A 26,984-nucleotide genomic window follows, 5' to 3' on the forward strand; every position below is an offset into this window, starting at 1 on the left:
ACAGAGTGAGACTGTCAAAAAAAAAAAAAAAAAAAACTCCAACAGGTGCAGAACCCAGTTTCACACATTTTCCAGACCTGCCCATGTGGGGATCACAGCAATGAGACACTGATCAATATTTAACAAGTTCTCAGGTGGCTTGAGCCTGAGGTGGGGGTGGGGGATAAGGAGGGAACCTGATGTGTAGCCTCTGCCAATGTCTGTGATGTAAATTCTCCCAGCTTCAAGCTACCAACGTGATGTCACTGAACTCAGACTTGGGAAGAGATGTGTAGTGGCTCACTTATGTAGCATTTCCACCGCAGATAACTGTAGCATCCGGCGGCGCTGGCTTTCACTGCATGAGTAACCCCCATGAGAAAACCACCCAGCTGGGCCCATCCTGACTTTCTGACCCGCAAAATTGTGAGCAAAATAAGGGGATGGTTCTAAACTGCTACGTTTTGTAGCAATTTGAAGCACAGCACTAGTCACTAGTGGGGCCACTGAGTCCAGTGTGGGATGATGCTTAAAGGGGTAGAGGGGCCGAACCAGGCCACAGCACCTTTCACCTATGTCTGGCTGGGAGAATCCATGCCAGTCTGACGTGCTCCACCCTGCCAACATCCTGAGAAGCCAGTGACAAGGCTGACAGCCCTCTGGAAGGGTCTGTCATGGGCCTCAGTGGCCGCTGGTCCTGGGACAGAAAGCCCCCACAGGGCTTTAGCAGGAGCCGGGGGATGTGTGGGCAAGTTGCCCACCTCCGTGCCATGCTGACTCCCGCCACACTAAATACCCGCCCAGCCCCACACCGCCTCAGACACAGGGTGAAGAGGCCAGAACAGGGCTGGCCAGGGGCCCTGGTTTAAAATAGCAGCCACCAGTCCTTTGTTTTGTCTGCAATGTAGCCCTGCCGGTCTAGCTTCTGCTTTGATGTTGGTATTTAAGCCTCTTCTGGGAACCTGAACCTTCCCCAAGCACATCAGAAACCCACACTCAGGCACATACATACATGCACGCACACACATGCATGCTCGCCTGCTCCCCTGAGAAGCCAGAGGAGGTAGCCTCAGGCTTCAGAGCCGTCCCCACCTCTGCCCAGGTCCCCCTCCAGATCTGTGTTTGTCTCCTGTGGCTGCCGTAACAAAGCTGCACTCACTGGGGGCTTCAAACAACAGAAACTGACTGGACGTGGTTGCTCACAACTGCAGTCTCAGCTACTCAGGAGGCTGAGGCAGGAGGATGTCTTGAGCCTGGGAGGTCAAGGCTGCAGTGAACTGTGATCACGCTACTGTACTCCAGCCTGGGTGACAGGAAGACCGTATCTCAAAAAAAAAGAAAAAAAATGAAATGAGAAATTTACTGTCTCCTGGAGGTCAGAATTCTGAGATCAGGGTGTTGGCAGGGCCGTGGCTTTCCAAGTCTCTGGGTGGACCCTCTCCTTGTCTCTTCCTGGCTTCTCGTGGTGCCAGTCATCCTTAGCATTCCTCTGTTGTTTTTCTTCTTTTTTAAAAATAGAGGCCAGGGCCAGTGGCTCACACCTGGAATCCCAGCACTTTGGGAGGCCGAGGCGGGCGGATCACTTGAGGACAGGAGTTCGAGACCAGCCTGGCCAACACGGCGAAACCCTGTCTCTATCAAAGTGAGCTATGTTTGCACCACTATACTCTAGCCTGGGTGATAGAGCAAGACCCTATCCCAAAAAATAAAAATAAAAGCTATGATTGCAGTGGTGCAGTCATAGCTCACTGAAGCCTCAACTTCCCAGGCTCAAGCCATCCTCCCACCTCAGTCTCTCAAGTATCTGGGAGTGCAGGCACCCATGACCACGCCCAGCTAATTTCTTTTTTAATTTTTTTGTAGAGATCGGGGTCTCACTGTGTTCGTCTCAAACTCCAGGCTTCAAGCAATCCTCCCGCCTCAGCCTCCCAAAGTGCTGGGATTACAGGCATGAGCCATCATGCCTGGCCTCTTGAGACCTTGTCTCTAGGAAAAAAAAAAAAACCCACACACACACAAAAAACAACTCCATCTGGCAGAGTAAGAGGGTGAGAGGCCAGGAATGGGATGTGGCCACCTCTGACCCCCGGAGCCCCAGCCCTTAGTGTCTTGGGGGGACAAGGCATGTCTGGCACAAGGGGCAACAGCCAGCAGGGACTGGGGTGCGCACTGTTGGTTCCACTCTCATCCCCTTGATAGTGCCCTGGGCCCTGTACCCACACCCCAGGTTGCAGAGAGCCCCCCTGCCCCGCCCCCGCCTGGCTGCCGGGAAGTCTAGCTGGACCAGGTGGGATCTGCCGGGAACTGCCCTCCCTGAGCCTGAGGCCCCCCCGCCCCCCCTCCCCGCCATGGATCCGGCAGGTGTTTGCCTGTCTGACCCCCGTGCTGGGAGCATGGCTTCCCCTGCTTGGGAAGTCTTCACTCTCTCCCAGCCCCTCAGCCCCTCCTGGGGCTCCTGGGGTCCACTTCCTCAGCTGTCTTCCTCCCCCCAGACTGAGACCCCTTTGGGGTAGGACCTGGGTGCTGGGTGAGCTGGGTTGGCGCAGAGCTGGGAACGGGCAGGCCTTCACTGACCCACTTGTGACCCCACGGTCATCAGAGCCATCGGGGCCCCAGGGCTCAAGGGCAGGGCTGGGGCCCTGGAATTCCCACAGGTGCAGGGGATGATGGCTCGGGGGTGGGGAACAGAGGGGCCCAAGGAGTCAACAGCACCTGAAGGGCCATAGTGAGGACGTGACGGGCGTCCAGCAGCGCGCCCCACCCATGGCCCTGGACTTAGCCTCAAACCAGAAAGGAGTGTGGGCTGTGGGTGCATGGTCCTGAGAAGGTGGCACCGTCATGCTTGCTTCACGAGAAGCCCCGTTCACCCACCTGGGCGGGCACTGCCATCCCCACCCTGCATGTGTTCCACCCCCGACTGGCACACAGTGGGTGCTATGCTCAGTAGGTGCACCCCAACATGGTGGCAGAAGTGGCATTGGGCTTAAAGGCCAAGATCTGATCAGCAGAGAACCCCATTCACCTCTCAAAACCCTAGACACGACCCCAGTTACAGGAACAGACAAGGAGATGTCGGAGGGAGGCCAGGCTGCCCTCTATGACAGAAGAACATCCTGGCAATAAGAACTGCTCAATAGTGGCACATGGGGCAGCCCAACATCCAGCAACAGAGGGATGGACCAGTTGTGGTTTATTAATTTGTTTTTTGAGATGGAGTCTCTCTGTCACCCAAGCCGGAGTGTAGTGGCTCGATCGCGGCTCACTGCAACCTCCACCTCCCGGGTTCAAGCAATTCTCCTGCCTCAGCCTCCCGAGTAGCTGGGATTACAGGTGTGCACCACCACACCCAGCTAATTTTTGTATTTTTAGTAGAGACGGGGTTTCACCATGTTGGCCAGGCTGGTCTCAAACTCCTGACCTCAGGTGATCCACCTGCCTTGGCCTCTCAAAGTGCTGGGATTACAGGTGTGAGCCACCGCGCCCAGCCCAGTTGTGGTATTTTCATACTTGGGAATATGATTCAGCCTTAAAAAGGAGCAAAGTCCTGATCTGTGCTATACCATGGGTGCGCCTCGAAAACATTCCAGCCAGACACAAAAGGTCACCTATTAAATGATCCCATTTATATGAAATGTCCAGAATAGGCAAATAACAGAAGCTGACTGGGGGTTGCCAGGGGCCTGTGGGAGTGAGAGTTTAACAGATATGGGGTTCCTTTGGGGGCAATGGAAACATCTTAGAACTAGATAGAGGTGGTGCGTGCACAGCACTGTGAATGTGCTAACTGCCACTGATTTGTTCGCTTTGAAATGGGGAATTTTATTTTTTGAGGTCTTGCTCTGTCACCCAGGCTGGCGTGCGGTAGTGATGTGATCTTGTCTCACTGCAACCTCAAACTCCTGGGCTCAAGAGATCCTCCCACGTAGCTGGGACTATAGGCGTGCACCACCATGCCTGGCTAATTTTGTGTATTTTTTATAGAGACAGGGTTTTGCCATGTTACCCAGGCTGGTCTCAAACTCCTGGGCTCAAGCGATTTTCCCTCCTTGGCCTCCCAAAGTGCTTGGATTACATGCCTGAGCCACCACGCCAGCCTGTGAATTTTATGTCATGGGAATTTTACATCAATTACAAAAAAAAAAAAGCACAGCCCTCAGCAGTGGTGAGCCCTCACTGTTGGGAACAGGAAACCAAGGCCTGGCCCTGGAAATGGGGCTAAGAGGGTCTCAGAGGCCTTCCTCGTGCACACCTGCCCTATCTTCCAGACCCTCCCAGAGTGGGTGGTGGTCCCCACAGCTCCATAGCGGCCGCTCTTTCCCCCAGGGTTGCTGCCAAGGCTGGCCGACCCTCCACCAGGTCTCCCTACCCCAGCCCAGCCTCCCCTTCCTCTGCCACCCCCCCTCCCCGCCCCCACAGCCAAAGCTTGGGCAGCACTGGTCCCCGGCACATCCCACGTCCCAGCCTCCTGGAACTCCCTTCCTGCCGTTCCTTCTTCCTGGACAACCCTTCCCGTCGCCCACCCTGACTTCTCTTGTCATCCCAAAAGGCCCAGGGTGAGGGACACCTCCCCAGAGAAGCCCTCCCTGGGTTGGGCAGGTAAGACCCTCTCCCATGGGCTCTGGGTCCCCAGTCCCGGCTGCAGCCCCGGGCAGCCGTGCTCCGCTGTATGATCTGTCAGGCAGCAGCTGTCCCAGGTGACTGCCTACAAGTGGCCTGGGGCCAACATCTGCCTAAGGTTTTCCCATCCCAGCTCAGCCCCCAGCTTGCGGTGTGACCCAGAGTGGACCCCCGGCTCCTCTGAACCCCATTTCCTCCCCACAGACAGAGCACCTCCCAGCCTGCCAGGGAAATTAGGGAAGACAGGACAACATGTTCAGCATAGGGTCTGGCTTGGAAAACAGCAGCCACCATGACTTGTCTGATGCTAAAGCCTTGCTTCCTTTTTTTTCTTTCTTTTCTTCCTTTTTATTGTTACTATTTTTAGAGACAGGGTCTCCCTCTGTCACCCAGGCTGGAGTACAGTGGTGCAATCATAGCTCACTGCAGCCTCAACCTCCTGGGCTCAAGCGATCTTCCTGTCTCATCCTCCTGAGTAGCTAGGACTACAGGCATGCACTGCCACACCCAACTAATTTTTGATTTTTCTGTAGAGACAAGGTCTCGATAATCCTGGCCTCAAACAATCCTCTGGCCCAAGCCTGCCAAGCAGCTGGGACTACAGACACCCGCTATCACGCCGGGCTAATTTTCGTATTTTTAGTAGAGATGGATTTTCACCACGTTGACCAAACTGGTCTCAAACTCCTGGGCTCAAGATCCGCCAGCTTCAGCCTCCCAAAGTGCTGGGATTACAGGCTTGAGCCACCGCACCCGGCCTATTTTACCATCATTTTTTAAATGAAAAATAAAAGGGAGGGGGATCTTTGGGGATCTGGGTGGGTACTTTGCTCCACGGCCACAGTGATGTCCCCACAGCCCTGCAGTCCAACTGTGTCCCATGCAAAGTATCACTGACAACCATAGCCTTGTACGTGAGCTGCATCTGTTCCAGGGACACTTTCCAGAGCTGACACCCCTCCTCACACTCCCCCCAGTCATGCTGTACCCACTGCCTCTGCCCCCCAGGATGCCCCCTGAGAGGGCACCTTCGACCTTCACTCCTGGGTGGGCCATATGGGTGTGGAGGCCAGAGAAGCTTCACCCCTGCAGTGATCCGTCCACCTGTAAAGAGCACCTTGTGTGGTTTAATTTGGTTCCCATCATCCTGGAACCAGGCTGTCCCTGGAGACCTAATCCCTTCTGGGGATTTTAAAGAATCAACTTGCCAAGGAAGAGGTGAGCTTCTGGCCCCAGGCTCTGCCAGCTTCCCATTTTAATTGGGACCATTTTTAGCCCTCCCCGGGAGGCTTTCAAAAACCCCCCAGGCATCTCCCTTGGGGCCCACAGGGGTGACGTGTGCCCACCCTATGCCAGGAGCTCCCTACCCACACCAGCTGCCCATGCTATGGGTGGAGCTTTCAGCTCTAGAAGTAAAAGGGAGTTGCCCAAGGCAGACCTGAGCTCAGAGCCTGTGTCCTTGAGGGGCCCTGGGTGGGCAGCAGGTCCCCCTCCTCCCACCCAGAGCCCCCCCTTCCATCCGGAAGTGTTGCCTACCACGGAGGCTATAAAAACCCACATCCCAGTCCCTACTCAACGCCCCTGGGACCGACCGGCCCGGTGTGCCCAGGAATGCCCCAGTTTTCTCACTGAACACCTTCCGTCCTGGCACCCCCTCATCCCCGGGACGATGGGTCACCCAGCCACCCACAGATAAGCACGGTAGGGGGTTGGAGGGTGTCCCCCCAAAAGACATGTCCACTTGGAACCTCAGATGGGCTCTCACTGGGAATAATGGACTCTGCAGATGGAATTAAGGTAAGGCTCTCGAGATAAGCGTGCCTGATTAGAGTGAGCCCTAAATCCAATGACTCCGGTCCTTAAGAGACACAGAGCGCTCTGCCACGTAAGGAGTGCCTGACGGCTGGGGCGGAGACTGCAAAGAGGCAGCGACGGGCCCAGGAGCGCCAAGCGTGGCCCGCAGCCACCAGAGGCTGGAGAGAGGCCTGGAAAGGATTCTCCGTGAGAGACTAGAGAAGGAGCCAACCCTGCCTGCACCTTGATCTGGGACTTCTGGCCTCCAGAGCTGTAAGACAATAGGTTTCTGCTGTTGAAGCCACCCAGTGGGTGGGCATCTGTAACCGCGGCACTAGGGTATGAACACAGTAGGTGGGCCAGGCACAGTGACTCACACCTGTAACCCCAGCACTTTGGGAGGCCGAGACAGGAGGATCACTTGAAGCCAGGAGTTCAAGACCAGCCTAGGCAACACGGTGAGACCCCATTTCTACAAAATATTTAAAAATTAGCCAGGTGTGGTGGTGCACACCTGTAGTCCCAGCTACTCTGGAGGATGAGATGGGAGGAGCACTTGAGCTCAGGAGTTGAAGACCAGCCTGGGCAACATAGCAAGACCCCTTCTCTACAAAAAATGTAAAAACTAGCTGGGTGTGGTGGCATGCACCTGCAATCCCAGCTACTGAGGAGGCTCAGGCAGGAGGATCTCTTGAGCCTGCGAGTTCAAGGCTGCAGTGAGCCTTGATTGTGCCACTGTACTCCAGCCTGGGAGACAGAGTGAGACCCTGTCTTTAAAAAAAAAAAAAAAAAAAAAAAAGGACAGGCGCGGTGGCTCATGCCTGTAATCCCAGCACTTTGGGAGGCCGAGGCGGGCAGATCACAAGGTCAGGAGATCAAGACCATCCTGGCTAACATGGTGAAACCCCGTCTCTACTAAAAATACAAAAAAAATTAGCTGGGCATGGTGGCAGGCACCTATAGTCCAGCTACTCGGGAGGCTGAGGCAGGAGAATGGCGTGAACCCGGGAGGCGGAGCTTGCAGTGAGCCGAGATTGCGCCACTGCACTCCAGGCTAGGCGACAGAGCAAGACTCGGTCTCAAAAAAAAAAAAAAAGCTGGCACAATGGCTCACGCCTGTAATCCCAGCACTTTGGGAGGCTGAGGCAGGTGGATCACTTGAGGTCAGGAGTTTGAGACAGCTTGGCCAACATGCTGAAACCCTGTCTCAACTAAAAATACAAAAATTTGGCTAGGCACGGTGGCTCATGCTTGTAATCCCAGCACTATGGAAGGCCGAGGCAGGCAGATCATTTGAGGTCAGTAGTTCAAGACCAGCCTGGCCAACATGGTGAAACCCCATCTCTACTAAAAGTAAAAAAATTAGCTGGGCATGGGGGTGGGCGCCTGTAATCCCAGCTACTTGGGAGGCTGAGGCAGAAGAATCTCTTTAACTCGGGAGGCGGAGGCTGCAGTGAGCCAAGATCACACCATTGCACTCCACCCAGGGTGACAGAGCAAGGTTCCATCTCAAAAAACAAAAACAAAAATTACCTGGGCGTGGTGGCAGACGCCTGTAGTCCCAGCTACTCGGGAGGCTGAGGCAGGAGAATCGTTGAACTCGGGAGGCAGAGGCTTCAGTGAGCCGAGATTGTGCCATTGCACTCCAGCCTAGCAACAGAGCAACAGAGGGAGACTCCCTCTCAAAACAAAAATAACAACAAACAGTTGCATGTCAATTTTCCCATTGCAGGGGGTTGGATGATGTTCCCCCAAAACTTCCTGTCCACCTGTGACCTCAGAATGTGACCTTATTTGGAAACAGGATCTTTGCAGGTGTCATTGGTTAAGTATCTCAAGATGAGATCATCCTGGGCTTAGGATGGGCCCTAAATCCAGTGACCGGTGTCCTTCCAAGAAAAGGAGGGGGGCCGGGCGGGTTGGTTCACACCTGTAATCCCAGCACTTTGGGAGGCCGAGGCGGGCGGATCGTGAGTTCAGGAGATCGAGACCATCCTAACACGGTGAAACCCCGTCTCTACTAAAAACACAAAAAATTAGCCAGGTGTGGTGGCGGGCGCCTGTAGTCCCAGCTACTCAGGAGGCTGAGGCTGAAGAATCACTTGAACCCAGGAGGCGGAGGTTGCAGTGAGCGGAGATCGTTCCACTGCACTCCAGCCTAGGTGACACAGAGAAACTCCATCTCAAAAAAAAGAAAGAAAAAAGAAAAGGAGGGGATACAGGCACAGAGAAGGCCACGTGACGACGGAGACAGAGATGGGAGCGATGCAGCTACAGGCCCAAGAACACCTAGGATTTCTGGAGCCTCGGGAAGCTGCAGGGAGGCCTGGAACAGAGCCTCCCCGACGGCCTCCAGAAGGAGCCAGACCTGCCCACACCTTGAGTTCGGACTGCTGGCCTCCAGCACTGTGCAAGAGCAAACTCCTGTCATTGGACGCAACCCAGGCTGTGGCCACCCGCCCACTTCCCTAGGAGGTCTGGCTGCTCTCGGATACCCAGAGCCTCCCACCTCAGCTTGCTGGGCACTGACCTTGAGCATTGCTCCCCCGACCTGCAGTGCTCCCTGCAGCGCCCAACCCCATGGGGGACACTGGAGGGGACTCTCAGAGCCGTCCCCCCGACAGGCCGAGGCGCCTCCCAGGAGAGGACCCCACTGCCCCGCCAGCACTGGACACTGGACGCTGTTTTCCATAAACACTTCTTTGAACTGAATTTCATTCTTCTCACCCAAGAAATCTCTGGAAAGCAATGCTGAGGCCAGGGTGGAGCGCTGGGGAGAGGGGATGTTTTCATGGTTTGTGGAGGGTTTTGTTTTGTTTTGTTTTGTTTTTTTCTGGCATCGTCTCTCTCTTCTGATTTCCCTGTAATTGACAGGGAGGAAATGGATTCTGAAAATGGGTTCCTTCCCCACCCCCGGGGGCTCTGAGATCGGAGTGTGGTGGGGCCGGGTGGACAGGACTTGGTGCTCCGAGGTGGGGTCCTTCCTGATTCCCTCCCACCTTCTCTGCCATGCCCCCCTTTACCCAACGGGGCCTGGCCAGGAAGAGGCATACCAGGCGGCTATTCTGGGGGACAGGTCTCCACAGCACCTGCCCTGCGTGCCCACCCAGTGAGGGGTTCCTGGCCCAGAGTTGCCCCCTCAGCATATCCCAGGGGGCTGGTGACCCTGAAGCCCCTCCACTTTGCTAAAGAAGACACAGGAGGGTTGGTGGCCCAGAACTCACGAACCACTGCTGACCAGGAACGGCCAAGGGAGGCCCACCCAGAATACCCAATCCCACAGCCACCCTGCTCTAGTACCACTTGGGGCTTCTCCAGCCACTGGCCCGGCTGCATTTGCTCTCCAAAACCGCCACTTCCTCTTAGTTTTAAGGGACAGGCTCTTGCTCTGTCACTGAGGCTGGAGTCCAGTGGCACAATCATAGCTCACTGCAGCCTCGACGTCCTGGGCTCAAGCGATTCTCCCACCTCAGCCTCCTGAGTAGCTGGGACCACAGGTGCACACTACCACATTGGGTGGATGGATGGATGAGTAGATGGGTGGGTGGGTGGGTAGGTGGATGGGTGGATGAGTGAGTAGATGGGTGAGTGGATGGATGGATGGATGCATGAGTGTGTGGATGGATAGATGGATGGATGGAGAAGTGGATAGATGAGTGAATGGATAGGTAGATGGGTGGATAGATGGATGGATGGATGGAGAAGTGGATAGATGAGTGAATGGATAGGTGGATGGGTGGATAGATGGATGGACGGATGGGTGGGTGGGTGGGTAGGTGAACGGAAGAGTGGGTGGATGGGTGAATGGATGAATGGATAGATGATAGATAGATAGATAGATAGATAGATAGATAGATAGATAGATAGATAGATGATAGATAGATAGATAAGCTAATGGATGGATGAATGAGTGCTTTCTGTCCTTTGACCTGGTCTACAAGCCACTTCCCCAGCTAAACAAAGACAGCTGTAGGGTTCCAGGAAACCTGCCTTAGAACTCCATCCCTTGGCCAGGTGCAGTGGCTCACGCTTGTAATTCCAGCACTTTGGGAGGCCGAGGCAGGTGGATCACAAGGTCAGGAGATCCAGACCATAGTGAAACTCCGTCTCTACTAAAAATACAAAAAATTAGCCGGGCGTGGTGGCGGGCGCCTGTAGTCCCAGCTACTCTGGAGGCTGAGGCGGGAGAATGGCGTGAACCCGGGAGGTGGAGCTTGCAGTGAGCCAAGATCGCACCCCTGCACTCCAGCCTGGGTGACAGAGCGAGACTCCGTCTCAAAAAAAAAAAAAAAGAACCCCATCCCTGCCAGGAAAGAGATGAAAGCGGTCGGGTCTTTTCTCTCTCAGCCTTACCTGGGACACACAGAGCTTTACGGTGGGGCCTTGTTCCAGTTGCTGCAGGTTGCCATTGCTGAAGGTGGGGGGACAAGCTGCCCCTTCAACCCCAGCTCTGCAGGGGGCTCCTCAGCGGCTGGGGGAGTTGCTGTTGGGACAGCAGACCTGGCAAGAAGCTCATGGGTACCCTCACCCACCTCATCCCGCCCTGTGCCCAGCCCTGAACCCAGCCCTCCCTCCGACAGTCCCTCTTTGTACCTCGCCCCGTGGAAGGAAACACACTGAAGGTGGGGAGGGGTGGGCCAGAGCCTCAGACTCCCAAGACAAAGGGAGAAAAATGCACCGAAGAGAGGCAGGGGGTAGACGCAGGCACTGCCTATTTTTTTTTTTTCTTTTTCTTTTTACAGACAGGGTCTCCTTCTTGTTCTGGCTGGAGTGCAGTGCGCCATCATAGCTCACCACAGCCTCCAACTACTGGGCTCAAGTGATCCTGCCTCAGCCTCCAAAGTAGCTGGGACGACAGGCACGCACCACCATGCTTGGCCAATTTTTGTATTTTTTGTACAGATGGGGTCTCACTCTGTTGCCCAGGCTGATCTTGAACTCCTGGCCTCAAGTGATCCTCCTCAGCCTCCCAAATCTTGGGGATTACAGGCATGAGCCACCACCCCCAGCCTTATTTCCTGACATTTCTATGGTGAAATCGATTGCTTTTATAATCAGAAAAAAACATAGTGAGACTTAAAGACACGGTCTGTGACCTTGAGAGGCCAAAACAGCCCGCAGAGGGACAGACAACTGGCCGTTCTGATGCTAGGGCCCCAGGCACGAAGCAGGCAAGTCCCCCCTCCCCACTCTGGCCGGGGAGGCTTTGGGACGTGCAGGAGCAGGGGTTGGGAAGGGGAATTCCAGGAAGGGGCCTGGGACTGGGCCCCTGGGACTATGGTGGCCCCCCAGGCCAGATCCACCCCTGGACAGGTGCAAGGACTCTGGGAGCCGCCCCAAGGATCCAAATACCTTCCTCAGCAGCCCCTTTAATTTGCTTTCTGCAGAAAATAAGCTAATGCCGGCAGCAGAGACTTCATTTAGGAGAAGAGCAGGCCTCGGCATATCCCTAGCGTTGGCAGCATTCCTGGCAGGAGAGGAGGGAAGGCTGGGGAGGGGAGGGAGACTGGGCTAGAGGGAGCCCGCAGATTCACCTAATTCCAGGGTGGAATTGCTCGCCAGCCACCGTGCCCTCCATCATTCCCAGAGGCCCCACCTAGTTTCCGCATTCATCAGTCACCAGGCCTTGGTCTCCTGGCCTAGCGGGGGGAGATGTCAAGGCCAGGGACGACTCTGAGGCTCAGAGAGGGGTGCACAGCAGGAGCGATAAAGCCAGGACTGCACACAGTGGCTCACGCCTGTGATCCCAGCACTTAGAGAGACAGAGGCGGGAGGATCACTTGAGGCCAGGAGTTCAAGACCAACATGGTGAGACCTCTGTCTCTGCCAAAAACAAACAAAAAAAGTACATATACATACATACATACATATATGTGTGTATGTGTGTGTGTGTGTGTGTGTGTATATATATATATGTATATATAGTTTTTTTTTTAAAGCCAGGACCTGTCTGGCCCCAGCTTCCTCCCTGGGGCCTCAGTAGATGGTTCTAGGCAGTGGAATTCGTGTTCTAGGCCTGGGGCTCTGACCTCAGAGGCCCTGTCAGGAGATTCAAACCAAGAAGTGAAATGCAGTGAAATTCAGACTTGTGCCTCTGTACACGCCATGGACATGCGTGTGCAAAGGCGTGTGTATGTGCATGCGCCTTGCTTCCTGGGTCAAAGTGGCTTCTGATCCAGAGATACTTTGAAGTTTCTTTTTTTTTTTAGAGAGAGGGTCTTGCTCTGTCACCCAGGCTGGAGTGCAGTGGCACGATCACAGCTCACTGCAGCCTCAAACTCCTAGACTCAAGCAATCCTCCTGCCTCAGCCTCACAAGTAGCTGGGATCGAAAGCGTGCGTCACCGCACCTCGCTAATTTTTAAATTTTTTCTAGAGATAGGGTCTGGCTATGTTGCCCAGGCTGGTCTTGAACTCCTGGCCTCAAGCAACCCTTTTGCTTCAGCCTCCCAGGTATCTGGAACTGCAGATATGCACCACCATCCCCAGCTAATTTTTAAATTTTTTCTAGAGATAGAGTCTGGCTATGTTGCACAGGCTAGTCCTGAACTCCTGGCCTCAAGCAATCCTCCCACCTTGGCCTCCCAAAAAGCTGGGTTTAGGCGAGGCACGGTGGCTCATGCCTGTAATCCCAGCACTTTGGGAGGCCAAGGCAGGCAGATCACTTGAGGTCAGGAGTTTGGGGCCAGCCTGGCCAACATGGTGAAACCCCGTCTCTACTAAAAATACAAAAAATAGCCAGGCGTGGCAGTGCGTGCCTGTAATCCCAGCTACTCGGGAGGCTGAGGTAGGAGAATTGCTTGAGCCCGGGAGGCGGAGGTTGCAGTGAGCCAAGATTGCACCACTGCACTCTAGCCTGGGCAACAGAGCGAGACTCTGTCTCAAAAAAATAAAATAAAATAAAAGGTTGGGTTTATAGGTGTGAGCCACTGCACCTGGCCACTTCTAAGTCTTACTGGTTCCCTGCTCTGGGCAAGGCCTGGGCACGATTTTACAGATGGGGAAAATGAGGCCCAGGATCCCACCATGGTGGAACCACTTCTCACAGGTCTGCCGACTGCAAACTCCTCGCAGGGTTCCCCCGTGAGCCAACATTCCCCTCCCGTGATCCCACCCAGGGCTCCTTGCTGTCCTGGGCTCTGTCCCCAGTGGCAGGGCTGTGTCTCCGGCTCCTGGCCTAGGTGGCTCTGAGGGCACCTCTCTGGGCCTGGTCTGGCTGGAGGGGGCCCCAGGAGAGGGTCCCACCGGCGCCCCCACCCGTCCGCGCCTGCTCCTTCCAGATTCTGCAGGCTCTGGTGACACCTGCTGGCCACGCATCCCATCACCATAGCAACCCAGGCTGGGCCTCTCAGCCCCCAGCAAAGCTGGGATGGGTGGGGTCACCCAGGCTGGAGGGTGGGGGGTGTGGAGGCACTGGGGGCGAGGCACACCTGCCCGACCCACCATCTTCTTTCCTCATGGGAACTCTCAGCCCCAGGAGGCTCCTGTGCCCCGCTTAGGTCCCCTCCTACTCTCTCCCGCTCCTACTCTCTCCCCCTCCCCTGTCCAATGGCGCCAAGAGCTTGGAGTTCTCACGCAGTCCCCAGTCAGTGACTCCAGCTGAGACATCGCCTCCCCACAGGCCTTCAAGGTTCCCATCTCAGACACAACGACTCTGCCCCCACTGTGTGGGGCCCCAGGCCTCAGCTCAGAGGAGCCCCACCTCCCGCCATCCCCCTCCAGCTCCTCTGGGTCCCTCTGCTCAGTCCCCCTGGCCTGTGTCCACTTCACCCCAAGTCCTTGGCTATGCCCTGAACGGAGCCCATCTCCCGTCACCCGGACGCTGTCACCTGTCACCTTGGCGCTGTCACAGCCCAGCCCCGTCCCCAGCTCCTCTGTGGCCCCCACAGACTAGGCAGGCTTTTGCAGACACACACGCACCTGTCCTGCCCTCGCTGTGCCTCAGGGAGAGGCGCAGGTCCCACCACGCTGCACCGCCAGCCCCATAAACGGCCCTGCAGTTCCCACCCGGGGGCTCTGCACCTGCAGCCCCCTCCCCAGAATGCTCTTCCCAGCTTACTCGGTCTTGCTAACGCTGATTCAACCAAGCCTTCCAGAACATTCTGCCGGCTGTGGCCTCCCCAAACCCTGCTCTGTGTTCCTCACACTGTCATGGCCTGGGGACTGTCCCATCCCAGCCAGGGCCCCTCCGTGGTGCTGCCATGATTTCGGGATCCACGTGTGTCCAGGGCTGAGCCCAGGGCCAACCTGGGAGGTGTCTGCTGCGCTGATCCTCTTGACCCTCCCACTCCAGGCCCCAGTCCCACCCCAGGAGGGTCTTCCCTGTCCCCACTCTCCCCTCCTCCCAGGGTCTGCAGGGAGTGACTGGGCCACCGCTTTGCCCAGAGGCAGTCCTGGGGCATGACCTGAGCCCATGTACCCAGTGCGGCACGGCCAGGGACGCAGTGCACAGAAGGAGAGGGCTTAAGGGACCTCCCTGGAGACCCCCAAGTGGCTCCTCGAGTAATGGGGGCTGGCCATGGACGTTGAACCACCTGGAGGGAGGCTGTGTGGAGGGACCGAGCTCAGAAGACAGAGCCTTGGTCCTCCCGCCTGCCCCAGGGTGGCCTGTGGTCCTGGGCTGGCCACCACCTCTCAGGGCCTCAGTCTCCCCATCTGCACTGGAGCGGGTGGGCACACTTGACCCCACGGCTTGGCAATGCCTGGCCACACTGCAGGGGCCAAGGGGGTGACCAGCCTTTCCTCTGATGCCCACCACATGCTGGGGACGGCTCAGAACCCAGCCGCTCCTGGGGGCCTGGTCCGTGCCTGTCCCTGGCCCCACACCCCGCAGCCTGGTGGCAGCTGCTGCACCCGCACCTGGAAAGTCCCGGAAATCCCCAAACCTCAGCTGACCCCATGGGGGAAAGAGGGCTGCAACCTGCCTCCCTCTCCTCCCCTCCAAGGTGCAGATCCACCCTGTCCCCACGCAGAGGGCACACTGAGTGCCCTGCCCCACCCCGCCCTGCCCAGAGAGGCCGGAACATCAGGGGAGCTTGGGCCAGTCTGGCTGCGCCTTGGAAATAGTGGCCACGCATCAGCCCGGGGAGGCCCCGGGCCTGGTCAGCCTCCAGGTCTTGCCCGCCAGCCTCAGCTTCCCAGCCCTCTCGCCTCCTCTCCCCACTCCGGTTAATCTGTCAGTTCCATCTGTGTCTTGTTTGTCTCTCTATCTCTGTCTCAGTCTGTCTCGATCTCTGTCTCTGCCTTGCTATCTCTGTCTCCATCTGCCTCTCTCTCTGTCTCTGCCTATTTGTCTGTCTCTGTCTCTCCATCTCTCTCTCTCTCTTTTTATTTTTAAAAATTTCTTTTATAAAGAGACAGAGTCTTGCTGTGTTGCCCAGGCTGGTCTTCAACTCCTGGCCTCCAGTGATCCTCCAGCCTTGGGCTCCCTAAGTGCTGGGATTACACTGTGCCCAGCCAAGAAACATCTCCAACCCCCTCTTTTCCTCCCAGCAGTGACTGTGAAGGGCGCTGGGGACAAATCCCTTTTTGAAAGGATCTTCTGGATGATGTCATGGATTTGAGCCTCTTCTTGCTGGGGGTCACTGGGTGGTACTTCTTGGCCATCCAGCCAATAGCAACAGGCCGGCACTGTAATGACGTCACTGTCACCCCCACTGTCTCCTCGGGTTCCAAGGAGCAAGAGGCTTGCACCATTCCTCTCTGAGATAGATTTTGTGGGTTTGCGTGGGGGGAGGGTTTTTTGTTTTTTGGTTTTTTTTAGCAAGAATCTTCTTAAGCCGTACACCCATCTCATTAGGATTAGTTTTGTTAATCTATAGATCCACTTATTCAACCGCACGCCACCTCCGAGTGTTCCAAACACAAAGTCAAAGGGTGAACAGAGCACCTCGGGCCGGCCCTCCTCCCCTGGGAGGATCCACCTCTCCCTGGCACAGGGACAGCTACGACTTTCGGAGGCTCCCTTCTGAGCACTGTTCCAAGCACCTCATGAACTGTTCTGTGTCTCCTCCCAAAGGAGGAGGGGGAAACTGAAGCCTCAGGAAAGGGGCAGCTTGCACAGAGCTGTATAGCCAGGGCCTCAGATAAATGCAATTGCTCCAGACCCCCACCAGCACAAGTCAGGCAAATCTGTACATTCAGTGTTAGCAAAGTTTGTTTGTGTTTGTTTGTTTTTTAGAGAGTGCGTCTCGCTGTGTTGCCCAGGCTAGTCTCGAACTCGAGCTCAAGTGATCCTCCTGCCTCAGCCTCCCAGAGTGCTGGGATTACAGGCATGAGCCACTGCTACTGGCCTACCAAGTTTTTGTTTGTTTGGTTCATTTCAGAGTCTTGCTTTGTCACCCAGGCTGGAGAACAGTGGCACAATCATGATGCACTGCAGCCTCCACTTCCTGGGCTCAAGCGATCCTTCTGCTTCAGCCTCCCAAGTAGCTGGGACTGCAGGCATGCACCACTAATTTTTTTTTTTTGAGACGGAGTTTCTCTCTTTCGCCCAGTCTGGAGTGCAGTGGCACAATCTCGGCTCACTGCAACCTCTGCCTTCCAGGTTCAAGCGATTCTCCTGCCTCAGCCTCCTGAGTAGCTGGGATTACAGGCACCCGCCACCACGCCTGGCTAATTTTTGTATTACTATTAAAGACGGGGTTTCACTGTGTTGGCCAGGCTGGTCTCGAACTCCTGACCTTGTGATCTGCCTGCCTCGGCCTCCCAAAGTGCTGGGATTACTGGCGTGAGCCACAGCGCCCGGCCACATCTAGCTACTTTTTAAAAATTTCTGATTATTGTAGAGATGGGGTCTCACTATGTTGCCCTGGCTGGTCTTGAACTCCTCCTGGCCACAAGTGATCCTCCTGCCTCAGCTGTTTTATTCTTATTTTACAGAAAAGAATAACTTTTTTTTTTTTTTTTTTTTTTTGAGACGGAGTCTTTCTCTGTCCCCCAGACTGGAGTGCAGTAGCACGATCTCGGCTCACTGCAAGCTCCGCCTCCCGGGTTCACGCCATTCTCCTGCCTCAGCCTCTCCGAGTAGCTGGGACTACAGGCGCCCGCCACCATGCCTGGCTAATTTTTTGTATTTTTAGTAGAGACGGGATTTCACCGTGTTACCCAGGATGGTCTCGATCACCTGACCTCGTGATCCGCCCGCCTCGGCCTCCCAAAGTGCTGGGATTACAGGCTTGAGCCACCACGCCCGGCCAGAAAATAATAACTTAAAAAGAAAGTGTTATTTTTTTTTTCTCACGTAAGTAAATGATCTTGTGCATCCACTCCAGAGTCCACTGGATTAGTATCAGTTTGATGTGTTGTTACCCATCCAGACTGATTTCTGAGAAGCAGGAGGAAAGAAATGAGTTCCTCAATGAGTGAAAAGAAAGAACCTCATTTTACAGACAGGGCCCTGAGTGAGGCTCAGAGAGGTTCAGGAAGTCGCCCCAGGGCACACAGCAAGGGAGCAACAGAGCCTGGGGGCCGAGGACAGGGCCACCCTCCAGCCTGCAGGGCCCTATGAGCACCCAGGTTGCAGAGTGGGGACTCGTGGAGGAGGAGGCACCCCCAGGGCATAAGACGCCTCCCCCACTGCCCATCAGCGCAGATGGCCACCCGAGCTGCCGGTGAGAGAGGACGCGTTGCTTGGCTAAGCCGCTGTTGTTTGGGATTTTCTGTCTCTCGAATCCTAAAGGGTAGAGTTTGCTTATCAATGCTGCCCTCGCCCCTGTGGTCGGGGAAACCAGAGCCTGGAGGGCGGTGCTCTTAAGAGTGATCCCAGTCACACCGGCAGTCTGAGGGCCACCTTCCACGCTTTTTTTTTTTTTTGTTACCAGGCCTGTGCACTGGACTACAGGTCCCGGTCACCCCGCCTTCAGTTTTTGTATTTTAGAGACGGGGACCTCTCGGCCCGCCTTGGCCTCCCAAAGTGCTAGGATTACAAGCGTGAGCCACCGCGCCCGGCCTCACTTTAGGAGTTTGCTGTGAGGTTAGCCTTGTCAGCAAACTCGAGGCTGGCTTCCTGTCCTCTTGCGGATTATCTTGAGAGCACTCTCAGGAAGACTATCTGGGGAGCACTCCCGGGGGAGCACTCCAAGGAGTGCTCTTTGGGAGCATATCTGGGGAGCACTCTAGGGGGGTACATATCTGGAGAGCAGTATCGGGAGCACTTTCAGGGAGTACTCTCGGGCATATGCTTGGGGAGCACTCTCAAGGAGCACTCAGGGCACACACTTGAACATTCTCAGGGCACATACTTGGGGAGCACCCTCAGGGAAGTACTCTAGGGAGTACTCTTGGGGAGCATATCTGGGGAGTAGCATCAGGGAGCACTCTCGTGGGAGCACTGCCTTAGTCTCCTTGCTGGCCACTGGCTTTACTGGCGTCAGAAGCAATTCCGCAAGCCCAGCCCCTCCTGTCCTCCCTGGTTCCCCACAGGACAGTGCTATCCCCTCGGTGCAAATGGGCTCCTATTATGGGTTTGCATTCCCATGGCTCCAAGTCCGTCCTGAGAAGATCCTCAGAGATTGCTGACCATCCATATCCCCGCAGGGTGGGCCTCAAACCCACGCTGTGAATTCAGGGAAGTGGGAAGCAGAACTTTCTGGATGTCCCTAGATGGTGCCTCCCCGCAACCCCCACTACACACACACACACACACACACACACACACACAAACACACACACACACCACTTCCATGGCGCCAGGAGAGAGTTTGGTCCTCCAGCAAGGTCACACTCTTCTCCACAAGGCCCCAGCCAACGAGTGGGCGACACCTGGCCATCTCTGCCCCATGCAGGACTCTCTCATGGGCTGTGCTGGCTCCAGCATCTCAGTCTAACAGCTCCCTGCCGCATTTCGTTCCCTCTGTGCTCCCTCCCCAGTGTCACTCCTCCCTCAAGCCCCCAAGAACCCCTTTGCCCTCCGCAGTCCTTCTCAGCATCTGCTTCCTGAACAACCCAACCTCCGTTCTGCACTGGCCCGGTCACCCCACTGAAACTGGCAACTCCTGCTCCCACCTAACGTCATCATGGGACCTCAAAGCAGACCAGTCCCCACTGCTGTCCTCCCCGAGGCTCAGCTCTGCCCAGGAACCCACTGTCTGCTCCCATCCCTGGTCCCTTAGGTCCACAGCATCTACTCTCTTGGGACACTGCTCCCCCTGCACCAGTCAGCCCGCCCTGGGCTCTCAAGAGGCAAAGCCAGCCATCCTTCAGTTTCCACTTCACCCCTTCCCAAAGCAGTGAGCTTGGGGGCAGCTCGAATCAGTGGGAGGACAAACCAAGGGGGATCTCAAACTTATCATGATGTGCTCGCACACAAACCCCTCATCTCACGTGGTCAATTACAAACCCTGGGAAGTGGGGGCAGGCGAGGCCCAAGAGGCCCTGAGAGCAGGGAGGCCAAGCCTGGGGGCAGATTCTCTGAATCCTGAAGAATGAGCAGAAGCAGCAGACTCAGCAAGGTGGGGGGGCTCCAGGCAGAGGGAACAGCTTGGGCAAAAGCCCTGGGGCAGGCCAAGGGCAGAGCACTTAAGGTACGGAAAGAAAAAAAAAAGGCATCGAAAGAAGGCCAGCATGGCCGGGAGCAGAGGACAGAGGAAGGAGGTTGGGAGGTGAGAAGGGACGGCCCTGGGTGCTGAGACTCAGAACAGAATGGGGCAGTCCCCTTTTTTTGTTTGTTTGAGACAGAGTCTTGCTCTGTCATCCAGGTTGGAGTACAGTGGTGCAATCTCGGCTCACTGCAACCTCCATCTGCCTGGTTCAAGTGATTCTCCCACCTCAGCCTCCCAAGTAGCTGGGACTACAGGTTCATGCCACCACGCCTAGCTCATTTTTGTATTTTTAGTAGAGATGGAAATTCACCATGTTGGCCAGGCTGGTCTCAAACTCCTGTCCTCAAGTGATCCACCTGCCTTGGCGTCCTGAAGTGCTGGGATTACAGACATGAGCCACTGCACCTGGCCTAGGGCTGTCCCCTCTAAGAACACACAGACTTGTGGGTGATGGTCAGAGGACAGCTCAGATGAGCTCAGCTCAGGTCAGTTCCACAGGAGTCACTATACTACATTTTACAAAGGGATTGGGCGGACTCTGTGAGCACCACAAAATTCTATCTGTCCCATTCTGTGGCAGCTGTGTGGTGTGGGTGCCACAGAATGGGTGACTACTCTAAGTAAATCAAGGTGTTCTCATTCCCCTGATCAGAGCAATTGGTTCAGTAGTAGGCATAAACAAGGAATCCCACAGCCCAGTTGGCTGGTAGCCATCCTAAACTGAGTCCTAAGAGACATAAGCTGCTGGATCAATCCTGACCTGAAGCCTACCCTACCACTGCACATTTTCCATTATACCAAATTCCCTTCATTGTGAAGCTGTTTTGAGCTAGGTTTTTTATTATTTGCTACCAAACACATCCTGCAACAGGCGGTGGGAGTGAGTTCCCACTGAAACTCAATGGAGCATTAAGGCCACCTCGGAAGCCATACACAGCAGTCTCCAGATGGCAGCAAGCTAGAGAATGACTCTGCAGTGTCAGGGAGGGTCAAGCTGTATTTTAAAAAGCAACGGAAGGCCTGGGAAATGCAGCTTTTAGATAGCAAAGGCCTGTGGTGCCCCAAGTGGCCCCCATCAGCCGGGAGTGGGTGTTTTGGAGGGAGGAGGTGGCTGGCCTGGGGAATGGGTCCAGGCCTCCCAGTTCACCAGATCTCCAGGCCACGTTGTGGCAGAAGGCCATCCCTGTCACTGCGCCTGGCTGGCCTGGGCCCACAGCCTGCCTCGTCGGGGAAAGGAACCCCTGCCACGACGCAGCCTCCATTCAATTCTGTCAGCGAGAGCGCTGCCAGCTTCCTCACTCACACAGCCCAGCTGGAGAACTGCCCACAAGTGAAAAAATATTTCTTTCCAGCAGACATTGCTCCAGCGGATTCAAGTCTTATCTTTCTCTTCCAGAGGAGAGTTGTTCATTTCACTTCCTAAAAAAAAAAAAAAAAACACCCCAAAACCTTAAACCACAAACTGAAAAGCAGGTGGGACCGTTTCAGGATTTGGCTGAAGTTTGTCTCAGAGCTGATAAGGGACAGTCAGTTGTTTCTGGGCAACACAGCAGTGAACGGGCAGGGAGATGGGGGTCCACACTGTCCCCCAATAAAACCACCCGCCAAGGCCTTGCTCTGTATAGAGAGGTTTCTGGCCACCCACAGTGGCTCACGCCTGTAATCCCAGCATTTTGGGAGGCCAAGGCGAGTGGATCGCTTGAGGTCAGGAGTTCGAGACCAGCCTGGCCAACATGGTGAAACCCTGTCTCTACTAAAAATACAAAAATTGGCCAGGTGCAGTGGCTGATGCCTGTAATCCCAGCACTTTGGGAGGCTGCGGCGGGCGGATCACAAGGTCAGGAGTTCGAGACCAGCCTGACCTACATGGTGAAACTCCGTCTCTACTAAAAATACAAAAAGTAGCCAGGCATTGTGGCGTCCACCTGTAATCCCAGCTACTCAGGAGGCTGAGGCAGGAGAATCACTTAACTCGGGAGGCAGAGGTTGCAGTGAGCCAAGATTCGCCACTGCACTCCAGCCTGGGCAACAGAGTGAGACTCTGTCCCAAAAAAAAAAAAAACTTGCTGGGCGTGGTGGCACATGCCTATAGTCCCAGCTACTTGGGAGGCTGAGGCACGAGAATCACTTGAACCCGGAGGCAAACAATGTCTTCACAGAACAGAAATGCCAACGCTGGCTGCTAGGTTAGCAGGGCCAACGCTGGCTGCTGGGTTGGCAGGGCATTTTGAAAGCAAGTATGGGCTGGATGTGGTGGCTGACAGCTATAATCCCAGCACTTTGGGAAGCCAAGTTGGGAGGATTGGTTGAGCCCAGGAGTTTGAGACCAGCCTGGGCAACATAGTAAGACCCCTCCACCCCCAGCCCATCTCTACAAAAAATTAACTGGGCATGGTGGTATGTACCTATAGTCACAGCTACTGAGGAGGCTGAGGGTGGAGGACTGCCTGAGGCCAGGAAGTCGAGGCTACAGTGAGACACGATCATGCCATTGCACTCCAGTCGATGATGGAGCAAGACACTGTCTCAAGAAAGAAAAAAACAGAAAGAGAAGAAAAGAAAACAAACGTGTGACCTACTCCAGAACTCAGGCCGGGGGTAGGATTTTACCAGACACAGGTCTGCAGAGATGGACCACAGGGCTCTCTGGCCTTGGCTCAGCTCCAGTACAGTAAGTAATCAATAAATAGCACGAGGGGGCCAGGCGTGGTGGCTCATGCCTGCAAGCCCAGCACTTTGGGAGGCCAAGGCGGGTGGATCACCTGAGGTCAGGAGTTTGAGATCAGCCTGACCAACATGGTGAAACTCCATCTCTATTAAAAAGACAAAAAATACCGGCCAGGCACGGTGGCTCACACGTGTAATCCCAGCACACTGGGAGGCCGAGGCGGGCAGATCACGAGGTCAGAAGATCAAGACCATCCTGGCTAACACAGTGAAACCCCGTCTCTACTAAAAATACAAAAAATTAGCCAGGTGTGGTGGCGGGCGCCTGTAGTCCCAGCTAGTCAGGAGGCTGAGGCAGGAGAATGGCGTGAACCCGGGAGGCAGAGCTTGCAGTGAGCAGAGATCGCGCCATTGCACTCCAGCCTGGGCAACAGAGTGAGACTCCTTCTCAAAAAAAAAAAAAAAAAAAAATACAAAAAATTAGCTGGGCATGGTGGCGTGCACCTGTAATCCCAGCTACTCGGGAGGCTGAGGCAGGAGAATCACTTGAGCCCGGGAGGCAGAGGCTGCAGTGAGCTGAGATCATGCTGTCGTGCTCCAGCCTGGGCAGCAGAGTGAGACTCTGTCTCTAAATAAATAAATAAATAAATAAATAAATAAATAAATAAATGGCACAAGGGCATAGCAGTCGCCGATGAGACACACAGTCTTTTGGCCACGCACAGTGGCTCGTGCCTGTAATCCCAACACTTTGGGAGGCTGAGGCGGAAGGATTGCTTGAGGCCAGGAGTTCAAGACCAGCCTAGGCAACATAGTGAGACCCCGTCTCTACAAAAAATAAGCCAAGTGTGGTGGTGCATGCCCGTAATATCACCTACTTGGGAGGCTGAGGCAGGAGAATCACTTGAACCTGGGAGGTGGAGGTTGCAGTGAGCCAAGATCGCACTTCAGCCTGGGTGACAGAGTGAGTGAGACTCAGTCTCCAAAAAAACAAACAAACAAAAAAGACAGTGCCTGACACATAGTGAAATAGGGCTACTATTAATTGTTAGACATTGTAAAATTTAATATAATCATGAAACACTCTGCAAATACAAACGCCAATAGTTGAAGACACAGGGATACCATGAGTCTGTCATTCCCACGCTCCTTCCTTCCCCTCCCTCAAATAATGCCTCAATTCATAACTTTGTTTTTTTGTTTTTTGAGACAGGTTCTCACTCTGTCACCCAGGCTGGAGTGCAATGGCACGATCTCCGCCCACCGCAAGCTCTGCCTCCTAGGTTCAAGTGATTCTCATGCCTCAGCCTCCTGAGCAGCTGCGGTTACCGGCGCGTGCCACGACACCGGCTAATTTTTGTATTTTTAGTAGAGACGGGGTTTCACCATGTTGGCCAGGCTGGTCTTGAACTTCTGACCCCAAGCAATCTGCCCACCTCAGCCTCCCAAAGCCCTGGGATTACAGGTGTGAGCCACCATGCCCGGCCTCAGCCCTAATCTGATGGCAGAGGCTTGGGACGTGCACCCAGGTCTCCATCCCAAGCCCAGCCTCGCTATCGGCAAACCGCCACCCCTCTGCAGCCCCGAAACATTTGTTCCACCGGCTGCAAGGGCATTCTCACCTCCCTTCATCCCTCACCATATTTTTTTGTTTTGTGGAAGCTGCACAGTTCTGAAGTAATCGTGCTACAGGGAAACAGGGCTGAGAGTCTCGTTTGTTCAAAGAAAATCTTTTCCTTCCACGCACAAGTGCTGTGTTTGCACCATAAATCACCTTCTGCATTAGGTCCCCGCCAGCCTTTCTCCTGGCGCCCAACCCTCCCCGGAAGGGCTCCAGTCCTGCACTCTCGGGGTGGCAGGTGGCTGCAAACACAGCCAGACCTGAGCCCAGCTCAGCAGCTCAGGGACAGGTCAGGGAATAACAAGGGCAGGAGTTCACATTTATTGAGCACCTACTATGTGCTGGGCACTGCACTGGGCACTTCCTTAATCGACTGTATTTTCTTCCTTCTGGTCAGGCACAGTGGCTTATACCTGTAATCCCAGCACTTTGGCAGGCTGAGGCCAGAGGACCGCTTGAGCCCAGGAGTTCCCGACCAGCCTGGGCAACATATTTGGTTGATGCAAAAGTAATTGTGATTTTTTCCATAAAAGTAATGGCAAGAACCACCTTTACTTTTGCACCAACCTAATTACAAAACGCCATCCCTACAAACAAATTTAAATTACCAGGTGTGGTGGTGAGTGCCTGTAGTCCAAGCTACTCGGGAGGCTGAAGTGGGAGGATTGCTTACACCCAGGAGGTCAAGGCTGCAGTGAGTTATGATCACGCCACTACACTCTGGCCTGGACAATAGAGCGAAACTGTCTCTAAAAGAAACAAAATTGGCCAGGCGCAGTGGCTCATGCCTGTAATCCCAGCACTTTGGGAGGCCGAGGCGGGCAGATCACCTGAGGTCAGGAGTTCAAAACCAGCCTGGCCAATATGGTAAAACCCCATCCCTACTAAAAATACAAAAATTAGCCAGGCATGGTGGCGGGCGCCTGTAGTCCCAGCTACTCGAGAGGCTGAGGCAGGAGAATAGCTTGAGTCTGGGAGGCAGAGGTTGCAGTGAGCCGAGATCATGCCACTGCACTCCAGTCTGGGAGACAGTGCAAGACTCTGTCTCAAAAGAAAGAAAAAAAAAGAAACAAAATCAGCTGGGCACAGTGGTTCACTCCTGTAATCCCAGCACTTTGAGGGGCTGAATCACCGGAGGTCGAGTTCGAGACTAGCCTGGCCAACACAGTGAAGCCCCGTCTACTAAAATTAGCCGGCATGGTAGCACACACCTGTAATCCCAGCTACTCAGGAGGCTGAGGTGGGAGAATGGCTTAATCCAGGAGGTAGAGGCTGTAGTGAGCAAAGATCGCGCTGCTGCACTCCAGTCTGGGCAACAGAGTGAGACTCCGTCTCCAAAAAAGATAAAAGAAAAGAAATAAAATCCTCATAGGACGCCGTGAGGTGGGCCCATCCATCATTATCTCATTTTACAGAGAAAAAACGAAAGTATTCACTTGCCCGAGGCCGGGACAGGAAGCCAGGCATCACCTGCCCCCTGTGGGTACCACTGGTACGTTGGGAGATGAATTCATCTCCTGTTGGCAGGGATTTCCTTTTTACATAAAACAGAATCAGTCACTATGTCACAAGCCATGGCAGAGGGAGGCCCCGGGCTGGGTCAGGCGTTGCAGGCAGTACCCAGCTCGCCATGGATTGTGGCCAAACGAGGTTGAGAGATGATGTTTTCACCTGCAGTTCTCAAATGCTTGCTCTCAGGAATCTCCACTCTCTCACTGAGGACTCAGCCGCAAATGACATCTTAATAGCAATATGAAAATAATTTTGCCGGGCGCGGTGGCTCACGCCTGTAATCCCAGCACTTTGGGAGGCTGAGGCGGGCGGATCACGAGGTCAGGAGATTGAGACCATCCTGGCTAACACGGTGAAACCCCATCTCTACTAAAAATACAAAAAATTAGCCAGGTGTGGTGGCGGGCGCCTGTAGTCCCAGCTACTCGGGAGGCTGAGGCAGGAGAATGGTGTGAACCCAGGAGGCAGAGCTTGCAATGAGCCAAGATCGCGCCACTGCACTCCAGCCTGGGCGACAGAGCGAGACTTGGTCTCAAAAAAAAAAAACAAAAACTATATATATATATATACATGCACAAATGACCAGTGAGCACATGCAAAGAAGCCCAACCTTATTAACCATCACGGAAATGCAAATCAGAAGTATCATGAGATGCCACCTCACACCTACTAGGATGCCTGTAATCAAACAGACAGAAAACAGCAAGTGTTGACAAGGACATGAAGATATTGGAACCCTCAAATATTGCTGGTGGGAATGTAAAATGGTGCAGCTGCTGAGGAGAACAGGTTGGCATTTCCTGAAAATGTTGCCGTATGACTTAGCAATTTGACTTCTAGTATACATCCAAGAGAACTGAAAACACGCCCACCTAAGAATTTGTCCATGAGGGCGGTGGCTCAGGCCTATAATTCCAGCGCCTTGGGAGACCAAGGCATGAGGATCACTTGAGGCCAGGAGCTCCACATCAGCCCTGGCAACACAGCAAGACCTCATCTCCACAAAATATTTAAAATTAGATGGGTGTGGTGGTGCGTGCTTGTAGTCCCAGCTACTTGGGAGGCTGAACCAGGAGGATTGCCTGAGCCCAGGAGGTCGAGGCTGTAGTGAACCACGATTGTGCCACAGCACTCCCTCCTGGGTGACAGGGAGAGACCCAGTCTCAAAACAGAAAAAAAAGGCCGGGCGCAGTGGCTCACGCTTATAATCCCAGCACTTTGGGAGGCCGAGGCGGGCGGATCACGAGGTCAGGA

The 26,984-nt window shown here is 54.6% G+C and overlaps 1 protein-coding gene across 1 annotated transcript in view; it reads right to left on the reverse strand.

The window, feature by feature from the left end:
• Positions 1–7,206: 7,206 nt before the first annotated feature.
• FBXL18 (F-box and leucine rich repeat protein 18) overlaps positions 7,207–26,984 on the reverse strand; it is a 196,509-nt gene continuing 176,731 nt past the window's right edge. Inside the window, exon 5 of the mRNA XM_058442445.1 lies at positions 7,207–8,040. Coding sequence (XP_058298428.1) covers positions 8,007–8,040 — 34 coding nt within the window. The 3' untranslated portion in view covers positions 7,207–8,006. The remainder of the gene's footprint in view (positions 8,041–26,984) is intronic.

The sequence above is a fragment of the Hylobates moloch genome, unplaced genomic scaffold, assembly GCF_009828535.3.
Source record: "Hylobates moloch isolate HMO894 unplaced genomic scaffold, HMol_V3 SCAFFOLD_1, whole genome shotgun sequence".
NCBI lineage: Eukaryota > Metazoa > Chordata > Mammalia > Primates > Hylobatidae > Hylobates > Hylobates moloch.